At 39.5% G+C, this 24383-nt stretch overlaps 1 protein-coding gene across 1 annotated transcript in view; it reads right to left on the reverse strand.

Annotated features, from left to right (window-relative positions):
• Positions 1–24383, reverse strand: part of Pappa2 (pappalysin 2) — a 254931-nt gene that overhangs the window by 55141 nt on the left and 175407 nt on the right. The window contains exons 18-20 of the mRNA XM_060364529.1: positions 8924–9092; positions 7194–7329; positions 5646–5755 (exon numbers count right to left, since the gene is read on the reverse strand). Coding sequence (XP_060220512.1) covers positions 5646–5755; positions 7194–7329; positions 8924–9092 — 415 coding nt within the window. The remainder of the gene's footprint in view (positions 1–5645; positions 5756–7193; positions 7330–8923; positions 9093–24383) is intronic.

Raw genomic sequence — 24383 nt, forward strand, 5'->3', positions numbered from 1 at the left:
TAGCAGTTGGCCAGTGCTTATAAAGTGTCACTTATTTGAAAGTCAATATAAAAAATAGGACAGGAATAGGACCATATTTTCTCAAGGATTTAGCATCTAACATGGGTACAACAGACATATTACTCACTTTTAGCAACTTACACAGATTAAAGAGGCATGCCAGTCTGAACTACTTTAAAAACTGAATTAACATTTAAAAATCAGCGAGTAATGTCAAATTCACGCATTTGCATATATAGAAGGATTTTGCATATACTCAGTTTTAGGAAAAGGAATGAGAATAACAGAATTGATTGTCCATCTGGGTTAGGCTAGGTATGTATGGAGGAACAGTGATACCAAGAAGCGAGGGTATGACTATACACTGAGAAGTCACAGTTTCTGCACAGTAAAACATCTGCCCCCATCCTCACCTGTTTCTCTTTGGCTTTAAACTATTTTGTTTATTAAAAAGGAAAAAGAAAACTACTAGTCCTTTCAGGATTAATTTGGGAAACCAAATTAATTAATTTTGGTTTGGAAAGCAAACCAAAATGAAAATGACAGGTTCTGATGTCATGAGGTTATTGAGGAGCTGGGAGGCTGACAGGGATTGCAGGGGGGTCTTAGAGTGTTTCCAAAAGTACCCCATGTAGTTTTGGGGAAGTCTCACTAACTTATACCTGATTAACACATACTTTAAAAATAGAAGGGGAAATTTTCTTTGGTCTCTGAAGTAGGAATTTATGAGACAAAATATGCGGGAGTGAGAGGCCATGATAGATGCCTTTGCGCGTTGGAAGTAATCACTTTGCTTTTCTACAGCCACCATGTTCACTCTACCATGTTCAATCGTAGAAAAAAAAATGACACTTGGATGAAGAGTGAGGTTTCTATCTACTCTGAGAACCTCTGTGCTCAATGTGAAGTTGGGATTAGCATGACAAAGGAAAAGAAAGAAATCAAGAGAAGAAAACAGAAAGACTTGAAAATAGCAAAGTATTCTTTGTCTGCATTAGTTCATCCCACACTCTCAAGTAGCTTGGAGACCTTGGTCTATTGCGAAGCGAAATCAGATTTCAGGAAACAGCAGGCAGAAGGCCATTTCTGGGTGTTGGGCATGAACTACAGTATTAGCACTGACTCAGCACAAAGCACCCTGCCTGCTCTGTCAGATCCCACTGCCTGGCTACCATCTCAAAGGTCCATCTTGGAATTTCAGACTCTGGCTTGCTGCCTCCCACAAAAAAACATGTTCTTGTAAAACTAAAATGCCAGTGTGTGTGCGCGCGCGTGTGTGAGTGTGTGTGTATATTTGTCCCATAGAATTAGGTGCTACGGTTTTAACAGAGATGGAGGATATTTTGAAGGAGTAAAATTTATACTAAATAAGTTCAAATAGCATTTAAACTTAAGAAATATCTACCGGGAACTATGTTGTGTGTTTCATGTGTGTTTTTCCTCAACTTCATAAGAACACTCCAAGATAAATAGTATTTCCTTCCTTCCTTTGAAGGGGAGCACACAGAGACTCTGAGATCTACTACTTTATTTTCTCTTTGGATGCCAGTTGTTCCTTGGGTTTTGTCATCAAAACCCCAGACATTGTAGGTCTTAAGATATCATTCTTTTAATAAAATGAATAATACTCTAAAACTCAGGTATTATTTGCAAGAATAAAAACCAACAGGCTCTCTAGAGAAAGAAAAATAAACTACAGACAGCTAAAACCATATTTCACTGTTCTCTAAGAGCAAAACAAAACAGCAAAGTCTGTCATAAAAAAAGAAAAGTAATGTTATAGGGAAATATCTCTCTTTAAATGGTTTTTTTTTAGATGTCACGATAAGGAAGGAAATGTATGATTGGTGTGTTTTGTGGTTGAAAAGAATGACCTATTTTCTGCTTGACAGTAAAACTATGCCAGACAGATAGAAGGAAAAAAGATTGCTATGGGTGTGATAAAACATAGACTGTCATACAATTTGGATTCAAGAACATTGCTTAAATACTTTCTCCGCTGCTTCACAACTATGAAACTTTGGGGAGATTACCTAGCAATGTATATGTAAAATATAAATAGTAAAATCTTTCTGATCTTATTCATTAGTGATAAGATTCAAATCACATATATATATATATATGTATGTGTGTCTATATATCTTTACACATATAATTACACATGTGTAATGATATAAAATCTTAATCATGTATGGACATTTGGAGACCAAGTGTTTTTTAAAATGAGCTATCACACTTGTTAAAAAGAATGAAGTCATTTGAAGCAGAATTGAAAAGCATATAATTTAATTATTTTCTTTGTAGTCTTGTTAGATGCAAAATGATTTGAAATATGATAGACAGCGGTGAGTTCCATGAAAGAGGCAACAATTATTTGCTAAACAAATGAACTCTACTCAAAGTAGGTGTTCTTAGAACTTTAAGAAATTATGCTGCGATTATCTTATTTGTAAGGGTAATGACTTATTACACTTGAGGTGCTCAGTGGAATTTCTGGGATGCATGTAATAAATATTCTTATGCTTTCTGAGGCATCACAGCCTTTAGGAGGATACACTATCTATAATGTATATACTGCCACGTGATTTGAAAGAACACCCAAGCTGAAGACTGGGTACAATACAGAAAAACCTCTGAGATAGTGAATTTGGGTTACAAGGTTTTACTCAAAATATGGGGTTTTACTTAACAGAATTGCTTAGGTCTTTGAAGTATTTCTTCTTATTTATGAAGGCAAGGTTAGAGATGACACCCCTCAGGAACCTCCAAGTGCCATGAAATGACCGAATCCATGAACCCGTCAGTGGCTGGAACGTAGTCTTATCATGGATGACTCCAGGAATAATACACTGATCATTTCATCATTTTCATAAGGCCCATCGAGCTTTCTTATTTATCTTTTACAATAGCATTCGAGTTTCCCAAATGCTCCCTTGACTGCTTTGTAAGCCATGCTCCCTGATAGAGCGTTAATGGAAGAACCGACAATCAGTAAAGAAGCTCTCTAACACCTTGCTTTGCTCCACTGTGGTACTTACTGTTAACCATTGGATTGCTATTTGGTTTGATTTTATTTCCGTGTGAAGGAACCTGATTTGGAATTAAGAAACACATAAACTATTGCTAATTATGCTTTCAACTTGTGAAATTCTAACTGCTGTATTATGTGTTTTTTTTTTCTTTTTTATTATTAGTTACATTTTATTAGCTCTGTATCCCAGCTGTATCCAGCTCCCTCATTCCCTCCCAATCGTTCCCTCCCTCCGTCATCTCTTCCCTGTCCCTTTCCAAATCCACTGATTGGGGAGGACCATTATGTTTTTTAAGAATAAATTTTTTTTTGTTTTTATAAGGTAAAAATCAATTAGTCTTATATACCTTTCACATTATCTCTGTTTTCCCCTTAGATTATCAGAAGACACTAATTTATTTTATTTTGTTTTCCATACCAATATGACATACAATGCAAGAGTTCCTCTAACTGCAACTGTGCTCCAGAACACTATGACTGGAAACATATCCCCTAATCATAAAAAGCAGGGAAGTGTCACTACAGATGATAAGAGGTGGACACAAGGAAGGTAAGCTTCCTTACTTGACAACTGATTGAGAAAGATTCTTAGGAGTCAATCAATTTACATTCTAGCTGTAGGATTCTCTTTTGATTCTGAGATAATCCATAGAAAGAAATATTCCTCATTTACAAGAAGGAATAGAGAGAAAGATCAGTGAACAGATTGTATGATACTATACAAAGAAAAACAATTTTTTTTCAAGGCCAGATGGAGAGCTCAGCAGTTAAAAATGTGTTCTGCTCTTACAGAGGACCAGAATTCAGTTCCCAGCACTCACATCAGACAGCTCGCATATATGTGAGCCTAGTTCCAGGGGGTCCCCTGTTCTCTTCTGGGACCTGTGGGCACTCTTACACAGCTCACATCTATGCTTACACGTAGTGCTTCCCTGATGCCTCAGTATAAAACATCTGGACAACTTATGTCCAAAACCACAGATTTACTAATTGCATTATGCAATGTTTCTGAACTTCAAATCAGTACATATCACATCAAAATAAAATCAGATCCAAATAGCAATCCAGTCATTAACAGGAAATATCACATCAGGGCTCAAGCCAGTGAGGTAAAAAAGAAAGTAAAGAATGATTTATAAACAAAACGTATAGATCCAGAGGCCATGTTTTTGTGAATTTATAGAAAGAGGCTTGCAAGGATATAATTGAACTGTCTAATAAAGCAACCGTATCTCATCCACCTCATTCTAAGAAGCCACAACTCACAACAAAATATTCTCCATTTAGCTCTTGATTTTTCTTTTTTCTTTTTAATTCATCTCACAAATAGCTATTGAACACTTAGCATTTCCTAGGCACCACTCTTGTAATCTAAGTATATATCAATGGACAAAAGAGATACTATCCCTCATTTTATTCTAGTCTTTGAAATAAGCAAGTAAAATACATAATACCTGCTAATAAGTTCCAAGGAGAAAAATAAAATAAAATTAAGAAACGTACCAGAAAACTAAGCTAGAATTTTAGCCAGAAGAGCCAAAGATGGCTTTATAACAATTGAGTCAAACTTTGAAAGAAATAGAGGCACACATGATGCACGTATCTGGGAAAACATTGTGTGCAGAAAGAGTCACAAGGGCAAATATCCTGAGATGTAGGTCATTGTGTCCAAATAGGTAAGAGGAGGCCACAATTGAAAACTTCGTGACCTAAGAAAAGCGTGTGAGAGATAGAGCCTTGGAGGAAAGAGGATATAGATCCGAGTACACAGGTTTTAGAAGAATCAGATGATGGATGTGAAAATGGTTGAGCATTCTAATGGGGGTGTTATCTGGGGTGTCTATGTCCTGGGAGCTAGTAGAGTGGTCCACGACCAGGAGCAGTGTACAACTTAAGGCTCAAAGGAAAGTGGCTTTGAGGGTGTTGAACGTTTTGTGCTGTTGGCTTTAGTCTCAAGTATTGTAGATTCTAGGGATGAAAAATTGTTTGGAAGAGGCTCTGAGGAGAAATAGGGAGGACAGTTTGCCTCACATGGAGACTGAGATACATGCAGGGATAGAAAGAGAGTCCATTGAGCCTTCCAGAAGGCAGTGATGTCAAGGAAGAGCTAGAGAGGAGGCCAGAGACATAACAGATTTTGCTGATTAAGTGTAAAGAGCAGAGGACCTGGGGATAGGATTTCAGGGTTTAGAAAGAGAGTGAAACACGGGAAAGTAAATTCTTTTCTCACCCTGTCTGCCTCCCATCTTCTCTCAGTGTGCAGTTTATTTGGACCTTTTCTAATCTAGCCTTTCTCTTCCCTCCTTTTATCTTTACACATTTCCTCAGTTTATCCTAATATTTCCTGTAATGTTTCCATTATTCATTTTCTCCTCTGTTGTTTATGCCTTTGGGCCTTCTTTCTTTTCCTTTAAATGGCCTATGCCCCCCCCCCGCAGTCACTTTTCTCCTTTTCTTTCTTGATAGTTTGTCATTGATCATGGGAATCATCCACATGCATATTTGATACCAGGATATTTGGGGAGCCTCCAAATTCTTTCACGTAATGTCCCGCCAGTTGAGTATCAGTCAGCAGCCTTATAACCACAACGTGCAAAACTGACCCTTTCCTTACCTGGACTCTGATAGGTTCCATCCAGTGCTCCAAAGTGTCAGTAGTCACATTCTCTGGTAGTATCACAGGGTCCCTAGGGGGGATTACACATGATGGGGAACACACTGCTCCTAAAGGAATGGAAATTTATAGCAGAAACATGAATTTTCCACCGTCTTTTTCAAAGCTTCCTTTCTACACTATAGACATAACATCATGGTAGTTATAGACAGGGCTGACATCCACCTCCTGTGTATCTGTGAGGATACTGTCATATGAGGTGATCAAGAGCCACCATGCCAAGTTAACTCTTTGCCTTTCCCAAGTGTCACCTCCTCTGCCTGGCCCAGTATATCCTCTCCTTAGGAATCAATATGCCACTGAGGCATTCAACAATTAAAGAGATCAATTCCTGGTTTAGCAGACTCCCACATCCCCAAATCACAGTTTCAGCCAGCCAAACTCTGATGTCTTTTAAACATTTCTAATATTATTCTGCTCTTCCAACCAATAACTTGTATTTACTGCACCTGTAACCTTGTAGCTTAACTAGCTGGGGCAGGTGAGGGATGTGGTGGTGTTGGTGCTAAAGAGATTACTATGTTTCCTCCGGGCCCCTCCTATCCTCTCAGTTGGCACACTGAAGATCATTACATGAACAACCAAGAAATCTATTTGAGTAAAGGAGGAAAGAGCCAAAACCAGAAGCAGAGATTTTGGTCTCTGAAAGCAAATTCTTGTTCTGTTTGTTTACATGGGAAATCCAAGTACCTTCTCAAAGCCTATTCAAATAAAATTCATTCTTGGGGTTCTCTGGTTCCTCATCTATAAATTATATAATCTCTATGACTTTCTTTTAATTCACATTGTTCATGTCTTTAGGTAAATAATATTTTTCAGTTACATCATTTTTAGGAGCATATATATATATATATGTATATATATATATAATATTTTATGTAGAAATCAGAAAATTTGAGGGTGAGAATCATGAAACACCATTGAGGAGACATCTGAGCTCACTCATAATCCCAGCCTGAAAAAAGACATCATAGCACAAATGCTTGGAACACAGTGAAGAATTAATTCAAAAATCACAGAGGTTTCCCATTAATTCATATTGTGCACATTTACGTTGCACGGGTTGGACTCCCTTAAGAAACTTTCAGGTCTGTATAATTCAGAATTTAGATGCAATCTCATAAGGTTTCCCATAAACTGCAACTCTTTTCTACTATTTGTAGGGCCAGTTTGGGTAAAGTTGAGTCAACCTTATTCTAAGTCATCTGTGGTCACAAACAACTTTAACTGCAATTAGTTGAATAAGCACTTGCCCCCAGGCTCTGGAACCCAGTCCTCTTTAGAGAACAACAGGACAGAAGAACAACAGGAGTGAGTTCCATCTCAAATAATCCTTTCCTCGACAATAGTGGTGATACAGGAGCCCAGCATCACATGGGTGCAGCGGTTCATTCTATCTTTCCTTCCAGAGCTACACATCCAACCACAGATGGATGCACTCTTGGTCCCAAAGCAAAGTGGTTGACACAAGCAGATTTCCATTCTTACCAATCCCATATCCCTGTCCACACTTGTACTCCACAGAGTTCAGCTCTGAAGTGGGTGGTGGGCATTCCCCTTGCAGGTTTTCACACAGCTTGAACTCCTGGGTCCATAGCCCCTCTTCAGTGCAGAGGATCGGAGCCTATAATATCAGAGATAAAGAACACCACTATTGCCATTTTGTCAATTTCATTTTAAGGAGGGGAAAGTGGTCTGATTAAATGACAATGTCCTTTAACTTCTGGAACTTGGACTAAATGATAATTAGAACAATAAGCAGAGAAGAAGAAGAGAATAAGAAGAAGAGGAAGAAGAAAAGGAAGGAAGGAAGGAAGGAAGGAAGGAAGGAAGGAAGGGAGGGAGGGAGGGAGGGAGGGAGGGAGGGAGGGAGGGAGGAAGGAAGGAAGGAAGGAAGGAAGGAAGGAAGGAAGGAAGGAAGGAAGGAACCCAAGACAACTTTTTGCTGCTTCTAAGTGAAGGACTCAGAAACAATTTTTCCACTCATGAAACTTACCACCAGTATCTTTTTCTTCAGCTATTAGGATATGATAAGCTACTGACCAGAGCTGTGTATTTTATGCTATTTTAAGAAAATTTCCCCAGATGGTGTTGTTTTGCCCTGATTCTTCCATATGATCACACAAATGTTGCTTGTGGCAAATGTTGAATTATTTTCACGGTGGGTTTTGCGTGGTGAAAGTAATTAATAAATTTTCCTAAAGGTCTGTTTTTGTTCTACTGAAATACACATATTATTGTTGCTTTTAATCCTGTTTGAAGTCTATTTTCCTTCTCCACATGCCTGCTGCCTGGTGTAACTCTTGACTCACCCTACCCCACCCCACTGACCAAAACAATCAAAGTATACTCTACCTAGATGGAACACAGAGAAACTTAAAACCCATAAGCTACAAGAGAGGAAATACAGAGCTGTCAATAACTCTGCCTCTGTCTGGTGAACTCCGTCCTATCTTAACTAGCCAGTTAACACAAGCATGCCTAATGAATTTGGATCTCAGTTTGTGACCCATTCTTTTCACATCTGTTCTGCTCTGTGTAATTTGAAGTACTGGACATTAAGTTAAAAACATGCCAAAAGAACAGTGAAGGCCATTGATCTTTGCCTCCAAAGTCTACTTGACTTCCTGTCTCATGTATGTGTGTGTAGTACTTGAAAAGTGTCTAAAAAAAATAACACCGAGTTTAGTCATACAATCATGATAAGACTGTGTTTTTCAGGCCAGACTTGTGCCAGCATCCTAGAGAGGGTAATAGTCAAACAGCACTTTGATGTGCTTTGCTCAACAATCCATGTTTTTGTTGGGGACTTTGTTCTACTGAAACAAACAAACAAACAAACAAAACATATAAAGAAAAAATCCACCATTCCTGCATTCCTGCCCAAGTGAGGTTAGTAGAAGCTGGAGAGTTGATTGCATTGCCAAATCAGAATCCTAGGATAGTTTTAAATGAACCTGGTTGCCCTCTGCTTTGGCTTCTTCTCCTTTTCTCAAAGGAAACTTTGAAGTTGAAAGGGAATGGTCCAAAGAACTAAGAAGCTATTGGGAACTCTCTATGGAATAATATTATTGCCCCTCATTAGAGCCTGGCCTTGTTCTGACCTGCCTGCTAGCTTTTTCAGATCATTTCTTCTGAGCAGTCTTGTCATGGCCATAGTCACACAGGTTAATTAGTCCACAGTCTCATGCAAATGAAGTTCACAGAGTCTGCCTTACCCTTTCCTTTTCCTGGTTACAGTTGAGTACACACTGGCTGTTCAGCTTGAAGCCATCAGTACATTCATACATGCCTTCAAAGACCGGAGGAGGAGGCTCACAGACCACTGGGACGCAGCTCCCTTGCTCCCAGGTTCCATCATCCAGGCATTGTATTTTCAGGAATTTGCTGATGAGACATGAAACAAATGGCCCATAAGAAAAGACTGGATCCTCAGGAATGTGTGACAAAAATTAGAAAAGCGAGTCAGTGCGATGGTTCTGTGGATGAAGGTGCCAATCCTGATGTCCTAGTTGAACCACTGGAAACTATATGCTGGAAGGAGAGAACTGACATTCAGAGTTGTTCTTTGACCCCACACACATGTCATATGTATGGGACAACACACACACACACACACACACACACACACAAATGAAATTAAAAGGGCAGGGCAATTGGTTCTATTTAGCCAAATGTCCCATTGTGGGTCATGAAGTTGGAACTACTGGTGTTTATAGATTAGCCGTGGTAGGAGGACTTGTATATTTGACTTGCTACTCCCAAGAGAGCTGACGAATAGCACAGCAACTCGGCTGTTTATGGGCAAAGTTTCACATCTACATACACTGGAAGACGTCATAAACTTCAGAGGGCCACCAGAGTTGTCACACAGTTAGTTGACGAATCAGATAGAACTTGAAGACCACCTGTTCTGTGGTGACATATTTGCTAAAATTGTTAACACTCATTGCTTCTACGAGCAGGAGAAAGAGTTCAGTGTTGTATTGTTCTGAAAGAGAGGCTTGCCTGACCTTCAAAGGACCATCTCTTCAATGAGCTCACTACCTCTGCTTTGTTTGTTTACATGATCATTTTTCCTTGGAATAGGCTCATACCTTTTACCAGATCCTTGAGCAGGTATGACTCAAAACTATCCTGGAAGAACTGCCCCTCCACCTCAGGCCAGACGTGGCCCCTGATCAGAGACTGCTTCAGATGGATAGGAGTCAAAAGCACAGGGTTCTTGTTACTGCAAATTCCATTCCACTCCCCTCTGACTCACTGCGATCTGAAGGTGCTTTCCAGTTTGGCTGTTTTAACATATCCACTTCTGATTCACAAAACTCGTGGTTACAGATAAGCTTCTAATTTAAAATATAAATAATCTTTTGGTCACTGGCTCTCTCCACCACATAGATGGTGGCTTTAAATTGGTTTCTGCTTTCTTTCTTTTGGGTGTGTGAGAGAGATTAAGTGTGTGTGTGTGTGTGTGTGTGTGTGTGTGTGTGTGTGTGTGTGCGTTTTGACACTGGATCTCATGTCATCCAAGCTGGCCTCTGAGCATATGGGTGACACTGAAATCCTGGGTCTTCTTACCAACACTTCCCAGCTACCTGGGATTACAGGCTTGTGCTTCATGCTGTGAACACTGAAATGACATTTTCTGGTGTCATGTTCTCATCTTAACATTAGGGTACATGGACTGTTCCATATATGCTTTTAACTAACAGTTGGACAGTGCCTTCTGTGTGCTTGAGTTATTCTTCTATTTTCCTATCAGAGAAACAAGTCAATATGACTGGAGAAATCAGTTTTTCCAACTGGATTGGAAACTCAGAGAAGGTAGCAGCTATGTCATTTTCCTCTTTGCAGTTTTTAGGAATTAGCATATAGCCTATATTATGAATTAAATAAATGTCTGATTTTTAAATCACTGATTTGCAATGAAGAACATCAGGTACATTTCAAGACAAATGACAAACAAATCAATCAATCCAGCATATCTTACAGAATAAAACTCTAGTTTTGTCCCCATTTTACAGATAAAGAAACAGACTGTGGTGCTAAGTTCCCTTCCCAAGACCTTACATTGAATAACATATTTTAATAAAATCTCCTTAGAAGGTGGCATGCAGCACACAGATCTTACTAGAATATGTTAGTTGTGGAACTCTATGCAAATGAAAGAGCATGCTATGTATTATTTAGTATGCAGACTCTTCCCCACAAAGATGATACTTAAAGATGGCTTCCAAAACTGTTTTCTAGTAAAGGGTTTGCCTCATTTTACTATAATGACTCTTATTTATACCCCTATTATATTCAGTTTCCTTTAACTTTTCTTTTGCCCTGTAGAGTTTGAATCGTGCAGGGGAATCCCTGCTTTGTCCCACCTTTCATAGTTGAGACCCTTCCTATGTCTCTGGTGAACTGGCATTCCTCAAAGGTAGAGCAACAACAATGCCACTGACCCCAGGAAGGAAGCAAGGTTGTAGGATCAATCCTTGTATGTCAGTGAGGTTACAAAGGAAAACTTGTGCTTGGCCAAGGTGATAATATTTTTACTTCATGTGGTATTTTTCTCTGAGTTGGTTGAAATAGTTCAACCATGGAAACAGTCTTCCCTTTCCTTGCCCAGAGTGAGGAATGAGTCAAGAATGTAGAGTTCATGCATTTCCTTGCCAGTTTAATAACCTCAGAGGTGAGTGTAGACAGAATGAATTGGATTGGGAAAAAGGAGGTTGGGTGTTTGGGATTGTGCCCACACAATGTGACAGGACCTGTGTGGCGAACCAGCAGCTACACAGAGAGGGACATTGATGTATGGTAGCAAGAGAAGCAGCCTAATTGAGACTGAGGGCCCTGAACTGGGCATTGTGAGGGGAGGTGGATAGCATTCCCATTTCCTAGACAACTGGGGTCCTTTTGTAAGAGTTCCTACCCTTCTCCCAGGTTCACGGATCCTCCTTTGCCATGCTTTCATTTCCTTTGGAAAGCAGATGGATTTACATGGCTGTATTAGTTCCTTTTCTGACCAAGCACCTGACAAAAAACAATGTCAAAAGAGGAGGAAGAGTTTGGCTGGCAGTTGAGAGAAAACCAGTCTATCCTGGCAGGGAAGGCAAAGACATGTGACCAGCACTGTCAGTGGCAACAGGAGGCTATTTGCACACTTTGCCAAAGATTAAGAAGCAGAGAAAGGGGAATGCTGGTGTTCAGCTGGCTTTCTCCTTTCTCTCTTTTTATTCAGTACCAGCCTCCATCTCCTGGGATGGTGCCATTCATATTCAGAGAGTGTCTTTTTCTCAATCTTTTTCCTCAGTTAAGCTTCTCTGTACATACTGGCAGATGTAGGCAAAGCTGTGCCTCATTAATGTCTATGTGTTTCTTCATCTAGCAAAGTAGAGCACAGAGATTAACCATTACAATGGCCATCTCCTGGGTTTTTGTTTGCTTGATTTTCAGCACCTGTACCTCTACATCAGATGACAATGTTTAGGTCACCCCCCCCCCCCAGACTGCTTTGAATGCATCCAACCCATTTCTCATGGCCAAGTATTGTGGGGTGGGTACATCGATCTGATGACCTTGCTTACCTCTGGATTCACAGTTGATGGCCCTCATCTTCAGAGTCATGGTATGGAGCTTGTGTGCCATGGGGCCTTTCTGGCCATTTTGTTACATTCCAAAGACACCACGATTATATCATAAAATCGGAATGCCTTGGGTTATTTCTAGTTCTAAGAAATTTGGTTTCTTTCTAAGGCCTATTTGAGGGATCCTGAAGCCTAAAATATTCCACCTACTCTACTTTATTCAGTTACTATTATAGACAAAATGATTGTCTCTCTCCAACTCCCCAGTTTGTGGCAAAACCCCACTCCTCAACATGATTGCATTAGGAGGGAAGGTAAGATGGCACCCTCATGATGGAGTAGAGCCTGGAGATGAAGGTGCACAAAACCTTGCCTGTCTTGTCTACACTCTTCCCTATGAGGACATGGAAAAAAAAACATTCACAAACAAGGAAGAATGTTCTCAGAGAAGAGATGGACCCATACTCTCACAGAGAACTATGAGTAACAAAGGCCAGTTAGTTGTTTAAGTAGCTCAGTCTACAGGACTGTTAGCTCAACTCACAAGACCAAGGCACCTTGGTGGCACGATCTTGATCTCTCACTTGTGACAGCTGTCTCTGCTTGTCTCCTGATTCCTTTCTGTTACAGACTGAGCTCTCACTCTTATTGGATTATTTGTGAAACAAATGCCTTTACTCCTAATGGCCCACTTTATTCAGATACCATGTATAAATCAGGAGCTAAGAGACCCTTTGCAGTCACGGTGTGAAAGGATTCACATTTTAAGGAATGAAGGCAGTAGGCACTTGAACCAATCCATACAGATGGAACCTTCCCAAGACAGAATACAAGACTTCTTTGAAAGCTCATTCTGCTACCTTTTGCATAACACATTCCACTCAAATCTATCCACTCTGTATTTTCTTCATCTCAGTGGGGCATGGGAAGTTAGAAGTGTTGCCTTTTATAGGAAACTAATACTAATGACCAACTAGGTGACTTCCTCAATGTCATATAGTAAGAAATTCACCAGCTTCAGCCGGAGGAGAGTCTGAAGCAATTTAACACCCCAGCCATTAGTCAAATGATTTTTTTTGTTGAAATTTGTAATCTTACCGGATTCAAGGAAGGCTTATTTTGAAAACCTAAATTATCAAGCATACTGAACAAAATTTCAGAATTGGCCTAAGACTGCAACTTTCTTCTCTCCCTCCTTTCCCTCTTTGATTCCATCCCGTTTTTCCCCTGTGGTGTTTGTGATCAAACCCAGAGCCTTCTGTATGTTAAGTTATTATTCTATCATAGAACTAGATCTCTGAGTCTGGACTGTATACATTTTTAAATTTGCCCACAATTTTTCTATGCAATGAGGTTGCCAAACTCCTACAATTCCTTCTCCTTTCTATACTAGTAAAAGTAACCCACAAATACAAGATAAAGAGAATAAGATCATTCAACTAACAAGCCTGAAGCCATTCCTTCTGGTCTCTGCTGAGCATCTAACTCTTTGGCAAGGTTTGTTAGCCCAGTCATCTTGCTCTCTAATTCCTTACTTTGTAAATGGTATCATGAGGAGCTTGGATTAGGCTAAGGCTTATATTTATTGTCTTTCTAACTTCTCCAGACAAATCACCACAATTTCCAAGTTGAAAGGTGCCTTTTTCCAATTTCCAGAGCCTGTGGTACCCACCTACTGTTGAAAACCCAGCTGTGCCTTTTCTCCTCCTTACAGCCCTGCCAGAAAGAAAAATCTTGTAATCAAAACTTGGCTGCATGTTTGATTGATGCTGCTCGAGGCACACACGAGTCTACCCCATTTTTCTATCACCACTGAAGGCTTTTCAAAAGTCATATTTATGTTCCCTTGGAGAAAAATAAGAGTATGGTTTCTGGGTCCAAGAGAATTATCATGTCTTTGCCAATCAAGGGCATCTGGTGTCTACAGTGAGTAGGCCCTCCTGAATAATAACATTTACAGAAAAGGGTATTGAAGAGTGAAGAACTAGTCTTGATGTAGAAGAATTCTTATCAATATAACTTTACCCTACCCACATGGTATGGACCATTCTTCCTTAGTTCTTGTGTCTACATCTCTGCATGTCCTCCCTCTCAAGCATCCTCAGCACAGTGAATGACATCACCACCGACCTCGTTGCTCCAACTTGAAACACAGAAGCATTTTCCCCCAACCCCATCTGGTCTCAGATATTCTATCAGCAATCCCAGTGAGCTCCTCCTTGCAAATGTCCCTGGAGCTTGTCCCAGGATCTCAGCATCTCCGTAGCCACAGATTTACTTTTACAAAGCCACTCTCTCAATTTCCAGCTAAACGATCCGCCTTTCTGTACCCTTTTCATACCCAGCCAGCAAGTACTGATTAAGAGGAAACGTTCATAGGAGTGAACTAATCACATTGTAGCATTTCCTTTGCAGAGCATTTCATCTGTTTCTGTTTGCACAGCAAAATATTTAAATTAATTAAATCCAAACTCTTCACATTAGTCTTCAAGGTCCCATATTACATGACTTCATTCTCTTTTATACCATTGACCACCACAATCACGTTTTTAAATGCACTTCACCTGCTCTGAGATGAGAGTTGCAAGTGAAGCACAAGATCTTTCCTGCCACAGGGACTTGGGTGCCATTCTTCCTGCCTGTAGTGCTGTTCTCTTAACTGCTCATCTCATTCTTCCTATCTATGAACACCTTTATTACCAACAGAGCCCTCTTTCACCATTGTTTCTTCTTAAGTGACAGCATCCTTCCTTCTTTCACAGAGTATATGCTCTGTAATTATCTTGTCATTTTTTTTCTAATTGTTTATTGTCATACTTGCTTCTGTTATGCCTGTTTTCTCCTGCCTGAGCCTTAGTCCCATATCTTCAGTAACAAGCACATTATGGCTGGTTTATATTAGGTGTCAATAGGATTTTGTTCAGTGGATGTATGTGAACGGTTACTTTATAGCTGAGACACCATTAGAAAATCACTTCCTTGGTGTCATCGCAGTGGTCAATGTACTGTGATGACCTGACACCAATGCCCATATCACAGTGTGGAAGTACCTAGAGTTCTGCAAAAAGGGAATTAACTCCTTACTTGTGTATTTGCTGTTGTCCTATGCCAAAGAGGAAATGTAAGGGAGAGGGAGAAGCAACCACATTGTTTCTTTTATTCAGATTAATTGGTTAAGTTTTTTTTTCCAGGACACATGTTCAGTTTCTGGAATGAATTACATGGACTAGACTCTCTCTTCAGAATATTCTCGTGTTCCCACCACCCTCAGCATGACACCTAGAACACCGGTATTAGAATTAGAATCTGAGAGCTTGTCAGTACTAAATCCAAGAATGTATCCCAGGCTGACTCAATAAGAATCTAATTTAAATTTCTCTGAGCTATTCCCATGTATTTTAAAGTTGGAAGGGAAGATCTAGGCTACTTTAAGAGACGCAGTCTTCCTCCACCCCACCCTAAAGAGAACCATCGGCACTTCCAAACTCCACGCCAGTTTTCATGCTGACAAACTGCAGACCCGGCTTCACAAGCCAATATCCTAAAAGGGGAGTGGGCAGAGTTCAGTTGTGACTAGCCATCAGCTGATCATAGTTGCTCTGCAGTAGGTAACATCAGACCTCCAGATGCCCCAGACAAGAAATGAAATCAGCGGTATCATTCACTTAGATGTATTGGCTTTGGCAAGGGTTTCTTCTCTGAGTAAGAAGCAAACAAGTGTTCCTCATAAAATACTCTCAGGTGAAGTGGAGCCTCTGTCAGCGTGAAGAGCCTGCTAATGCCTAGATGTGTGTCGGTTGTTTATTCTGTGCCAGACTCCATGCTTCTATCTTTGCACACTCTGCTTGCAATAGCTTAGGTACCCAGGCTGGCAGGTGCAGAAATGTCCCTCCAGTCCTGATCTCCTCGGGCTTATAGTTCCTTCTCCATCCTTTTTTACTAGCTTACCCACAGCATTTCTACCTTCTAAGTTCAACAGCACTTACTTAATTTCTCTTGCTATGTTTCTGGTGGAATTTTTCCTATAGAACATGCCTGGGTCACTTCCCAAAACTTGAGATGTCCCGTGTGATTAAAACCTAAATGCACATAATTATTACAGTTATTCAGATTCTTAGTACCTGTTCCCATTGCTGCAATGTTTGAAGAAACTGGAAACTGCACTGAAAGGTGAGCAAACATCTAACATAGGAACCTCTGGCCTTCTCCATTTTGCATCATCTAAATATATGTCTACTTCCATTGGACAATTTTAACACACACACACACACACACACACACACTTGCTACATTGGGTTCGACAGCTTGGAAGACAAATATAAATATGGTAATGCCTGGATACTAATTTATAGGAGCTCTACCTTACTCACTGTTTTATTACTGTGAAGAGACACCATGACCAAGGCAACTTTTATAAAAGGGAGCATTTATTTGGGGAGTTGTTTACAGTTCCAGAGGCTTTATCCATTATCACTACGGCAGCATCCAGACAGGCATTGGAGGAATATCTAGCCCACAGTGTGTGTATATGACACACACACACACACACACACACACACACGGAGAGGGAGGGGGAAGGGAGAGGGGAAAGAGGAGGGAAAGAGAGAGAGAGAGGACTAGGCCTTGTGGGTTTCTGAAACTTCAAAGTCCACCCCCAGTGACATACTTCCTCCAACAAGGCCACAGCTCCTAATCATTCTAATCCTATCAAAGAGTTCTACTCCCTGGTGACTAATCATTCAAATACAGGAGCCTATAGATACCATTCTTATTCAAACTACCAGCCCTAAGAGACAGCTACCCGAAGACCTGTATATATAACTATATAAGGAAAGGAATATTTCTAAGTGAGTGTCCTTGTTAGAGAAAGAGAAGGATAAAGGAACATGCATGTAAGATCCAAGAGGAATTGAAGGAGAGAACTTAAAACCACTAATTTACCAAGCCAGTATCATCCCTGACAACAATATATAAACATTTCTCTTTATACCCACAGATAACTGTAGACTTCACTTCTCATCAAGGAAAATTCCTTTGCAACAGTGGGAAACCACTACAAAAAAACCACAACCTATCAAAATGCAGAACTGTAGAGCCCAATCTCCCACACCTAAGCCTTAGAGAACATTGCAGAAGAGGAGATGAAAAGATCACAAGAGCCAGAAGTTCAATGAGTTTGCTGTGAGAACAAATCTCTTAGTAATATCAGAAGCTATACCCATAAAAATCTCAACCACATGACTGCTACAATGTGAGCTGAAGAAAATGAGATCAATGAGACCAAAACGGATGGAGAGAAGCCCATTAAGTACCAACCCTACACAAAGAACTACAGAAAGGCAATGGAAGAAGGCTGGGAACAGGAAGGGTGGTCCTCCCCAAGGAAGAACACATCAGGTGGTGGTTCAGTACCAAATGGAAAGCCCTGAACATATACAGGTGAGATTATAGGGACTAAACAAGTTCTAATCAGGGATGTGTGTGTGTGTGTGTATGTTTATGTGTGTGTGTGTTTATGTGTATGTGTACACATAGACATAAACATTTTTCATTTTTCCTCCAGTAGTAGGGAAGAGTCAGCTAGAGCCTGGAGTGAGTCCAAGGGGGCAAAATTTCTTTCAAAAAAAAGATTTTTAAAATGTATCTACTCATTTTAGAAGATGGTTTATCTCATTTGTTGCAAATTATTTTTCTATCTTCAAAAGTTTCAGTACAAACTTTTATTTGACCCCTCCTGGTATTTTTATAGTTCTGTCAGTTCTACCAGTCCCATTACAGAGAGTGTAACTGTGGGTAATCTCTATACCCTTGCTTGGCTTACCCTAATGAGCCGCTTTCTGACACTGTTGTTCCTTCAAAATGCAAAGCGCTTTCTATGATCTCTTGCTGAGAAACCATACAACAATTAGACCTGAGCCCACAAATGTGTGATTAGAGCATCTGGGAAGCCATACACACCTGTGGATTGGAAAGCACACAGAAAAGCCTAGGCATGGCATTCTCCTAGTATATTGTGTCTTGATCTGAATGAGAAGAGAGATGCTAGTTACCCCTTTCAATGTCATATTTCCCCATGTAGAAAGCAAGAGTTGAACGTTATAGCCACAGTGACCTTCAGGACATATTTAGTGGCTATACTGGTTGATCATTACCAGTAAGTGCAACAGAGTGGCTCAAGAGAGAGGCTGTGGAATCAGATGACAATTGCTAAAACTGCATCTTTGGCTCCTAATAAACCTCTGACTTGAAATAAATTACTTTACCTCTTTTGTTCTCAGTTTTCCTATTTGAAAAAATGGAGATGATCACACATTGCTCATATTATTGTAAGAAACCATGTAACATGATGAATATTATCTGCTCACTAAGAGGCTGAAATTACTAGCAAGTACTGATGACCTAAGTGTGTGTATATGTGTGGGATGCTAACATTGCTCTCAGTATTCTAGCCATATTTAATTCTTCATATTACTGTCACACCCAGAATCCCCCGGGGACCATACGTGAATCAGTCTGGCCTGCCCTGACCCCATTGTTAAAGAACAAGGCAAGGTCACTAGCAAAATGTTCATCCACCCAGCCTAAGTAAGAATAAGTAGAGCCAGAAACAAGTCAGGACAAGCCAACGGAAGATGAGAAACAACATTAGGGTATGAAGTTGCGTGTTGCTGAAAGTCTTATGGCTTTATCCATTAAAAGTAAGCATTGTTTGCAGTTAATTTATTTTTTTATTAATAGAGAACTTGGAAGTTGATACAGAACAGCAACTTTACAGTAAGATGCTCCACCGCTTAAGACTGAAGATCACAGGGACATTTATGAGTCCAGCAAGTGTTGCTCTAAGTAAAGACCCATGCGCCAACTGCCAGCCCTGTGAAGCCTGAAGCAGAAGTTGGCCTGTGCCCAGGTGTGTATTTGAGAGGCCAAAGCTTGCAGCAGAGGCTCAGTAACTTTGAAGCCAAAAGAAGCTGTAATAAATTAGTTTAAGGCTCACATGATACTACAATGGCAAGAGAATTGAGAATTCCAAAGATAAACTTTGAATGTATTTACTATAAACACTAATTATAAAGCCAGACAGAGTCTTAATGGAAAGAAAACAAATTTCTATTTTTTACAGATGCATGAGTGTACATAGAGATTACTCTGTTGTTCTTACTTGGGCAAGTTATGGATAACACACACACACACACACACACACACACACACGCACACTTGGTTATAACTGGTTATTACCTATTCGTGTGTGTATACAATATTATGCCAGGGTTTATACACCAGATAGATTACTATTTTAAAAATTTAAGGAATTTTAATATTGTTTCACTTCACATTGGAAGTTTGTTAGTCAAGTCTTCCTTTTCCATCCCATAATAGAATAAGATTAGTTGAAACTCAAGCTATTGTTCAGAAAGACGTGGAAAGTCAAATGAAAACCAAGGTAAGCTCTCCATGACACTCCCTGGCTCTTCTCCTTCCAGGCCAGACTGACTTTACACATATATACTAGTTTTGAAGTCAGACCAGCTCTCTGATCAATATTTTATTTCCAGTTACTTTCTCCCATATGGAATTCTTATTGTTTCATGGTCAGCTTTCATGTCAGCTCAGTAAAATGGGATAATATAAAGCCTGAAGAGAAGGTTCTGGTTAAGGAAGGCAAGTGTATATTTTTTAGTTCAACAAACTTTCTTTTGGTGTGTGTTTCTTTCCGGACTGTCCCTTGAAAAACAATTTCAACCTTTTTTGTTTCTAGGCTGTTTTTCTGGGATCTATAAACTACAGAAGGAAGACAATGGCCAGTGATTTTTTTAAAAGCTATGTTTGAGAATATTCCTTGTTAAAAAATAGTATTTCCACTTAACACACCAGCAGAACATCTTACTCAGCAATAGTTATTGTGCTAGGAGAAACCAGGCTGTGTAGGTCATAGTGATAATGATGATGACAGGTGGTGGAAATAATGGTGCTAAGAAAGGTGATTGTCATGGAAGTAGTGATAATGATAATAGCGATGATGGTGGTCATGATAGTGGCATTAGTGTTTGTGGTAATGGTGGTTATGGTGGTGATGATGGTGATAATGGTAGATTTAGTGGCAGCAGTTGAGACAGTGGTGATAGCGAACCTGGCAGTAGTAGTGATGACAATTATAAACAACAGATGGCATTGCCAAGCCAAGATAATATCACCAAAAATTGTGTTCAAGTTTGTGTATGTGTGTGTGTGTGTAATCATTTAATCATTACAAAACTTAATAGTGCTCCTATTATCCCTATCTTGTGTTACAATAGTGCCAGTCTTCTCTAACAATAGTTGAGTAGTAACTTGTTCAAGTCAAAAGACTGATAAGCAAGCGGAGTTGACATTTGAGTTTAAACCTCGCCAGCCCCACACCCTGCGCATTAACTAGTGAGTCATGGGATAAAACTCGACTGTAGAAACATCTTTTAGTAATTTTTCTCAGTTATCTTCTTTAACACTTTTAGACATCTCTCAACTGCATAAATCTAAAAAGAAAAAAAAATTCTAGCATTCTGTTTTCAAATGAGATCTAGATTCAGTCCTGTGGGTTGTGAATGACGAATGATTGGCTAAACCTAGCTAACAACAAGTATTAACTTCAACAGTTCATTTAGATAAATTTATTCAGACTCTGGGAATTACTGTAAGATTACCCCCAAGTATTTTCTATTAAATTCATGCTGTACAGTATTTTGTTTATAATAATCATTGGATTTTTGGTATTAACAAATTATCCATTACTTTCCTCAATGATAGTATAGCAAAGTCTTAGTCCTTATTCTGTTGACACAGGATATAAATGCAAACTTTTATCACTAGAAATTATTTAAGAGATTATTTTATAAATGTGGAAAAAAAGGCCAGAAAAAAAAATGATTTTTTTTTCCTCATGAGCAAAAGTGTTATTATTCCAGAGCGTACGCTTTGATGCTAAGGATGGCTTCAATCTCAATGAAGCCATTTATTGGCAGAATGAACAGAGCTAACACCCAACTTTGAGTCGGTTTCCTTATATATTATACATATAATAATACATAATATTATATAATATGTATGTATATACATACATATCAATGTATATACTTTATCAATTTATATACTTTAACAAAAAATCTACTAGTATTCCATTAACAATAAAATAAATTATTGCCTTGAGAGTGAGGAAGCCAAAATTATTAGCATTCATAGTCCATAGCAGGTTATCATTTTCACCTCCATGGTTTTTATCCAAACATTAGAAGAGTATCCTGGACTTAGGCTGTTTAATTCTCCACTATACCAAGGAGCCTTCCTTTGTACATAAACATAGGTCAAGTACATATATAGTTTCCACCGCTTCCAGGCTCTTCCACGAGTCAGACTAGACAAAGCACCTTTGAAGGTACTCACTACTCAAAAGTAAGCAATCACAAGGTGAGGCCTACAGTCTTGATCTTCAATTGTGTTTATAACATTTTGGGTGAGCTTTGAAAAAGTTGATGTCATGAGAACTGTTCACACAGGATGGCATTTGCAACTTCTTTCAGAAGGTCTGGCTTTTATACTACCTTACGGATAATATTGTGATGAGTGATTTATAGGAAAGGGTGTCAAATCAAGTTAGAAGGCCAGAATAATTTAGAATTAAATTAATTAGGACCCCTAAGGAGGCTAACCTAACCTTCATACATAAGGATAACATGTAATGGAAAAAAGCACACATGGGAGTAAAAGATAACAGAGAAAATAGCGTGGTCTTTTGATAAAACGTAAGTCAAACACGTTTATCTTAGCTTCCTTGGAAGTGAGGTCGATGAAATAACAGAGTAGTAATCAATGGTGGTATATATGTGAAAGACATGGCAGACAAAGATAAGCAGAGCTTAAAGTTGTGTGGATTATCCACTGTGAAGGGGTCAAAGTCCTAACACTTTGTACTCTTTACTGGTTTAGAGGGTTACAATACTGTATTCTCTCTACTGTCTTTAAAATTAGTAGTATACAAAATAACATGTAAAAATCTTCCATGTAAAAGAATAACATAATGCCTTTTTTAAAAAGGCAGGTTGTTTTCTACTTATTTGTCATGAAAATTCCATGGTGAATGTTGTCCAAACAAGTTTCTTTTAAGTGTCTTAACTTTGTGTCCAGGATAATGTTTCTCCTAGACCAGTGTATGATGAACATCAAATGAACTTGGGGAACTTTTCAAGATGATAGTGCCTGGATCACACTCCCAGAAATTCTGGTATGGAGATGTGTCTTGACTTACAGTGGCAGCAAGTCTTAATAAACTCAGTGTAAATATTACAGGTCAAAAGTCGTATAACACACCTGGTGAGAGCTGTTGGTTGGTTAACCAGAGGACAAAGGACATGTAGACGCCTAAGAGCTTTTCAGGCTTCAGGGTCTACTAGAGCCACAGGCAAAGAGGTGTGCAGATTCAGAATGATTCTTTATAGGATCTCCTTTGTATAGTTAGGAATATGGGATATAGATGGGATATTCCAATGGCTGCATTTCTCGGTATTTGGCTTGGCTTGTGTCACCCTTATAACTATTACGGGAAGAGCTGTAGTGACAGGTATAGTTCTGGGAATCATTAACATGTGATCATAATCAAGACTATGAAAAAGCTTTAACCCTGACTAGTGTGTGGATCAAGAAAGAAAAGATAGGACTGGAGAGACAGCTAAATGATTAAGGGCACTTACTGCTCTTTGCAGAAGACCCTGGTTTGGTACCCCGCACCCACAGTGGATGAATCACAGTTTACTGTAACTACAGTTCTAGTGGATCTGAGTCTGTTCTGACATCCATATCTGAGGGCAACTGCATGCAAGTGTGCATATACATGCAAGTAGCCTCTCACACATACACAGAAATAAAAATAAATAAACAAGTCTTATTGAGAGAAACAGAGAGAGAGAGAGAACTCAGAGGAAAATGACCATTGGAGAATCAGGCAGAAGGAAGAAAGCTAGGTAAGGATATTGAGAAGATACAGAAAGGAAGGAGAAGAATTGGGAAAGGAGGACAATAGAGCAGAAGAGGAGGGGTTTCAAGAAACAGGGTGTGGCCATTGTGCCCTAAAAAGATGCCTGTCTGATCTTTTAAAGTATTTAATGTTATATTTTTGCTTTGATTTTTTTTAATGTTTTGGCTTTTTGTTTTATTTTGCTTTGCTTCTTCTTTTTTTTTTTTTGGTAGTATTAATGTAAGCTCAGGCTGCCCTTGAACTGGCTATGTAGCTAAGGATGGCTTTGAACTCCTGATCATGCATCCTCTACCTCCCAACTTCTGAGGATTTCAGGCATGTGCCATATCTACGGCTTTTGTCTCTGTCTTTGAGGTGTCGCTGCCTGGGTCTGGTGCCTGGATCTTTATTATTAACCTAGAGTGTGGCACAGAACAGGCAGAATGGGTCGAAGCTGCAGCAGGGAGCTCAGAACCAGAGTCAGCACTCAGGCCTCATTTCTCTTGTAACAACAAATTTTAGAAAATTGGGAAGGGAATACAGCTGCCATTTGTAGTTTTAAAAAGAAATGAATGGCCAATCATGGTAGTTAGCAGCATTTATCCCTGCACTTGGAAGATTAAGGCAGGAGGATTGCTGTGAATTCGAAACTAGCCTGGGCTACAGAGTAAGACCCTGTCTCAAAAACCCAGGGTAAGATAAACAAATAAGAAATAGGAAGTAGCACCTAGCATAGCATATGTTGAACTTTGTAACTTATAGAATACTTTCAGTGCAGCTTCCATAAACCAAACAATTCCATAGAAATGGCCACTCCTCTTCCTACTGTAAATACAAAACTGAAGACATGTGGAATTACCATGCAAATAAGTGGCAAACCCCCAAACATACATACACACCGCTTCATACAACAACATAACAGCGGCCTATCCTTGTTTTCTTGGGATTGCTTTTCCTGCCTGCTTTTCTGTTTCTTCTCTTCTGAAGTGTATGTCCTAAGGAGAATTTTAGGGCCCCATCTGTCCAGCTTTGGGCTTTTTCCACACAAGTATAACAAGGAGGGCATAGTCCACTGGATAAACACAAGTGGCAAACCACAGTGATTTACGCTCAACTTGC

Source organism: Meriones unguiculatus, chromosome 11 (genome assembly GCF_030254825.1).
Source record: "Meriones unguiculatus strain TT.TT164.6M chromosome 11, Bangor_MerUng_6.1, whole genome shotgun sequence".
NCBI lineage: Eukaryota > Metazoa > Chordata > Mammalia > Rodentia > Muridae > Meriones > Meriones unguiculatus.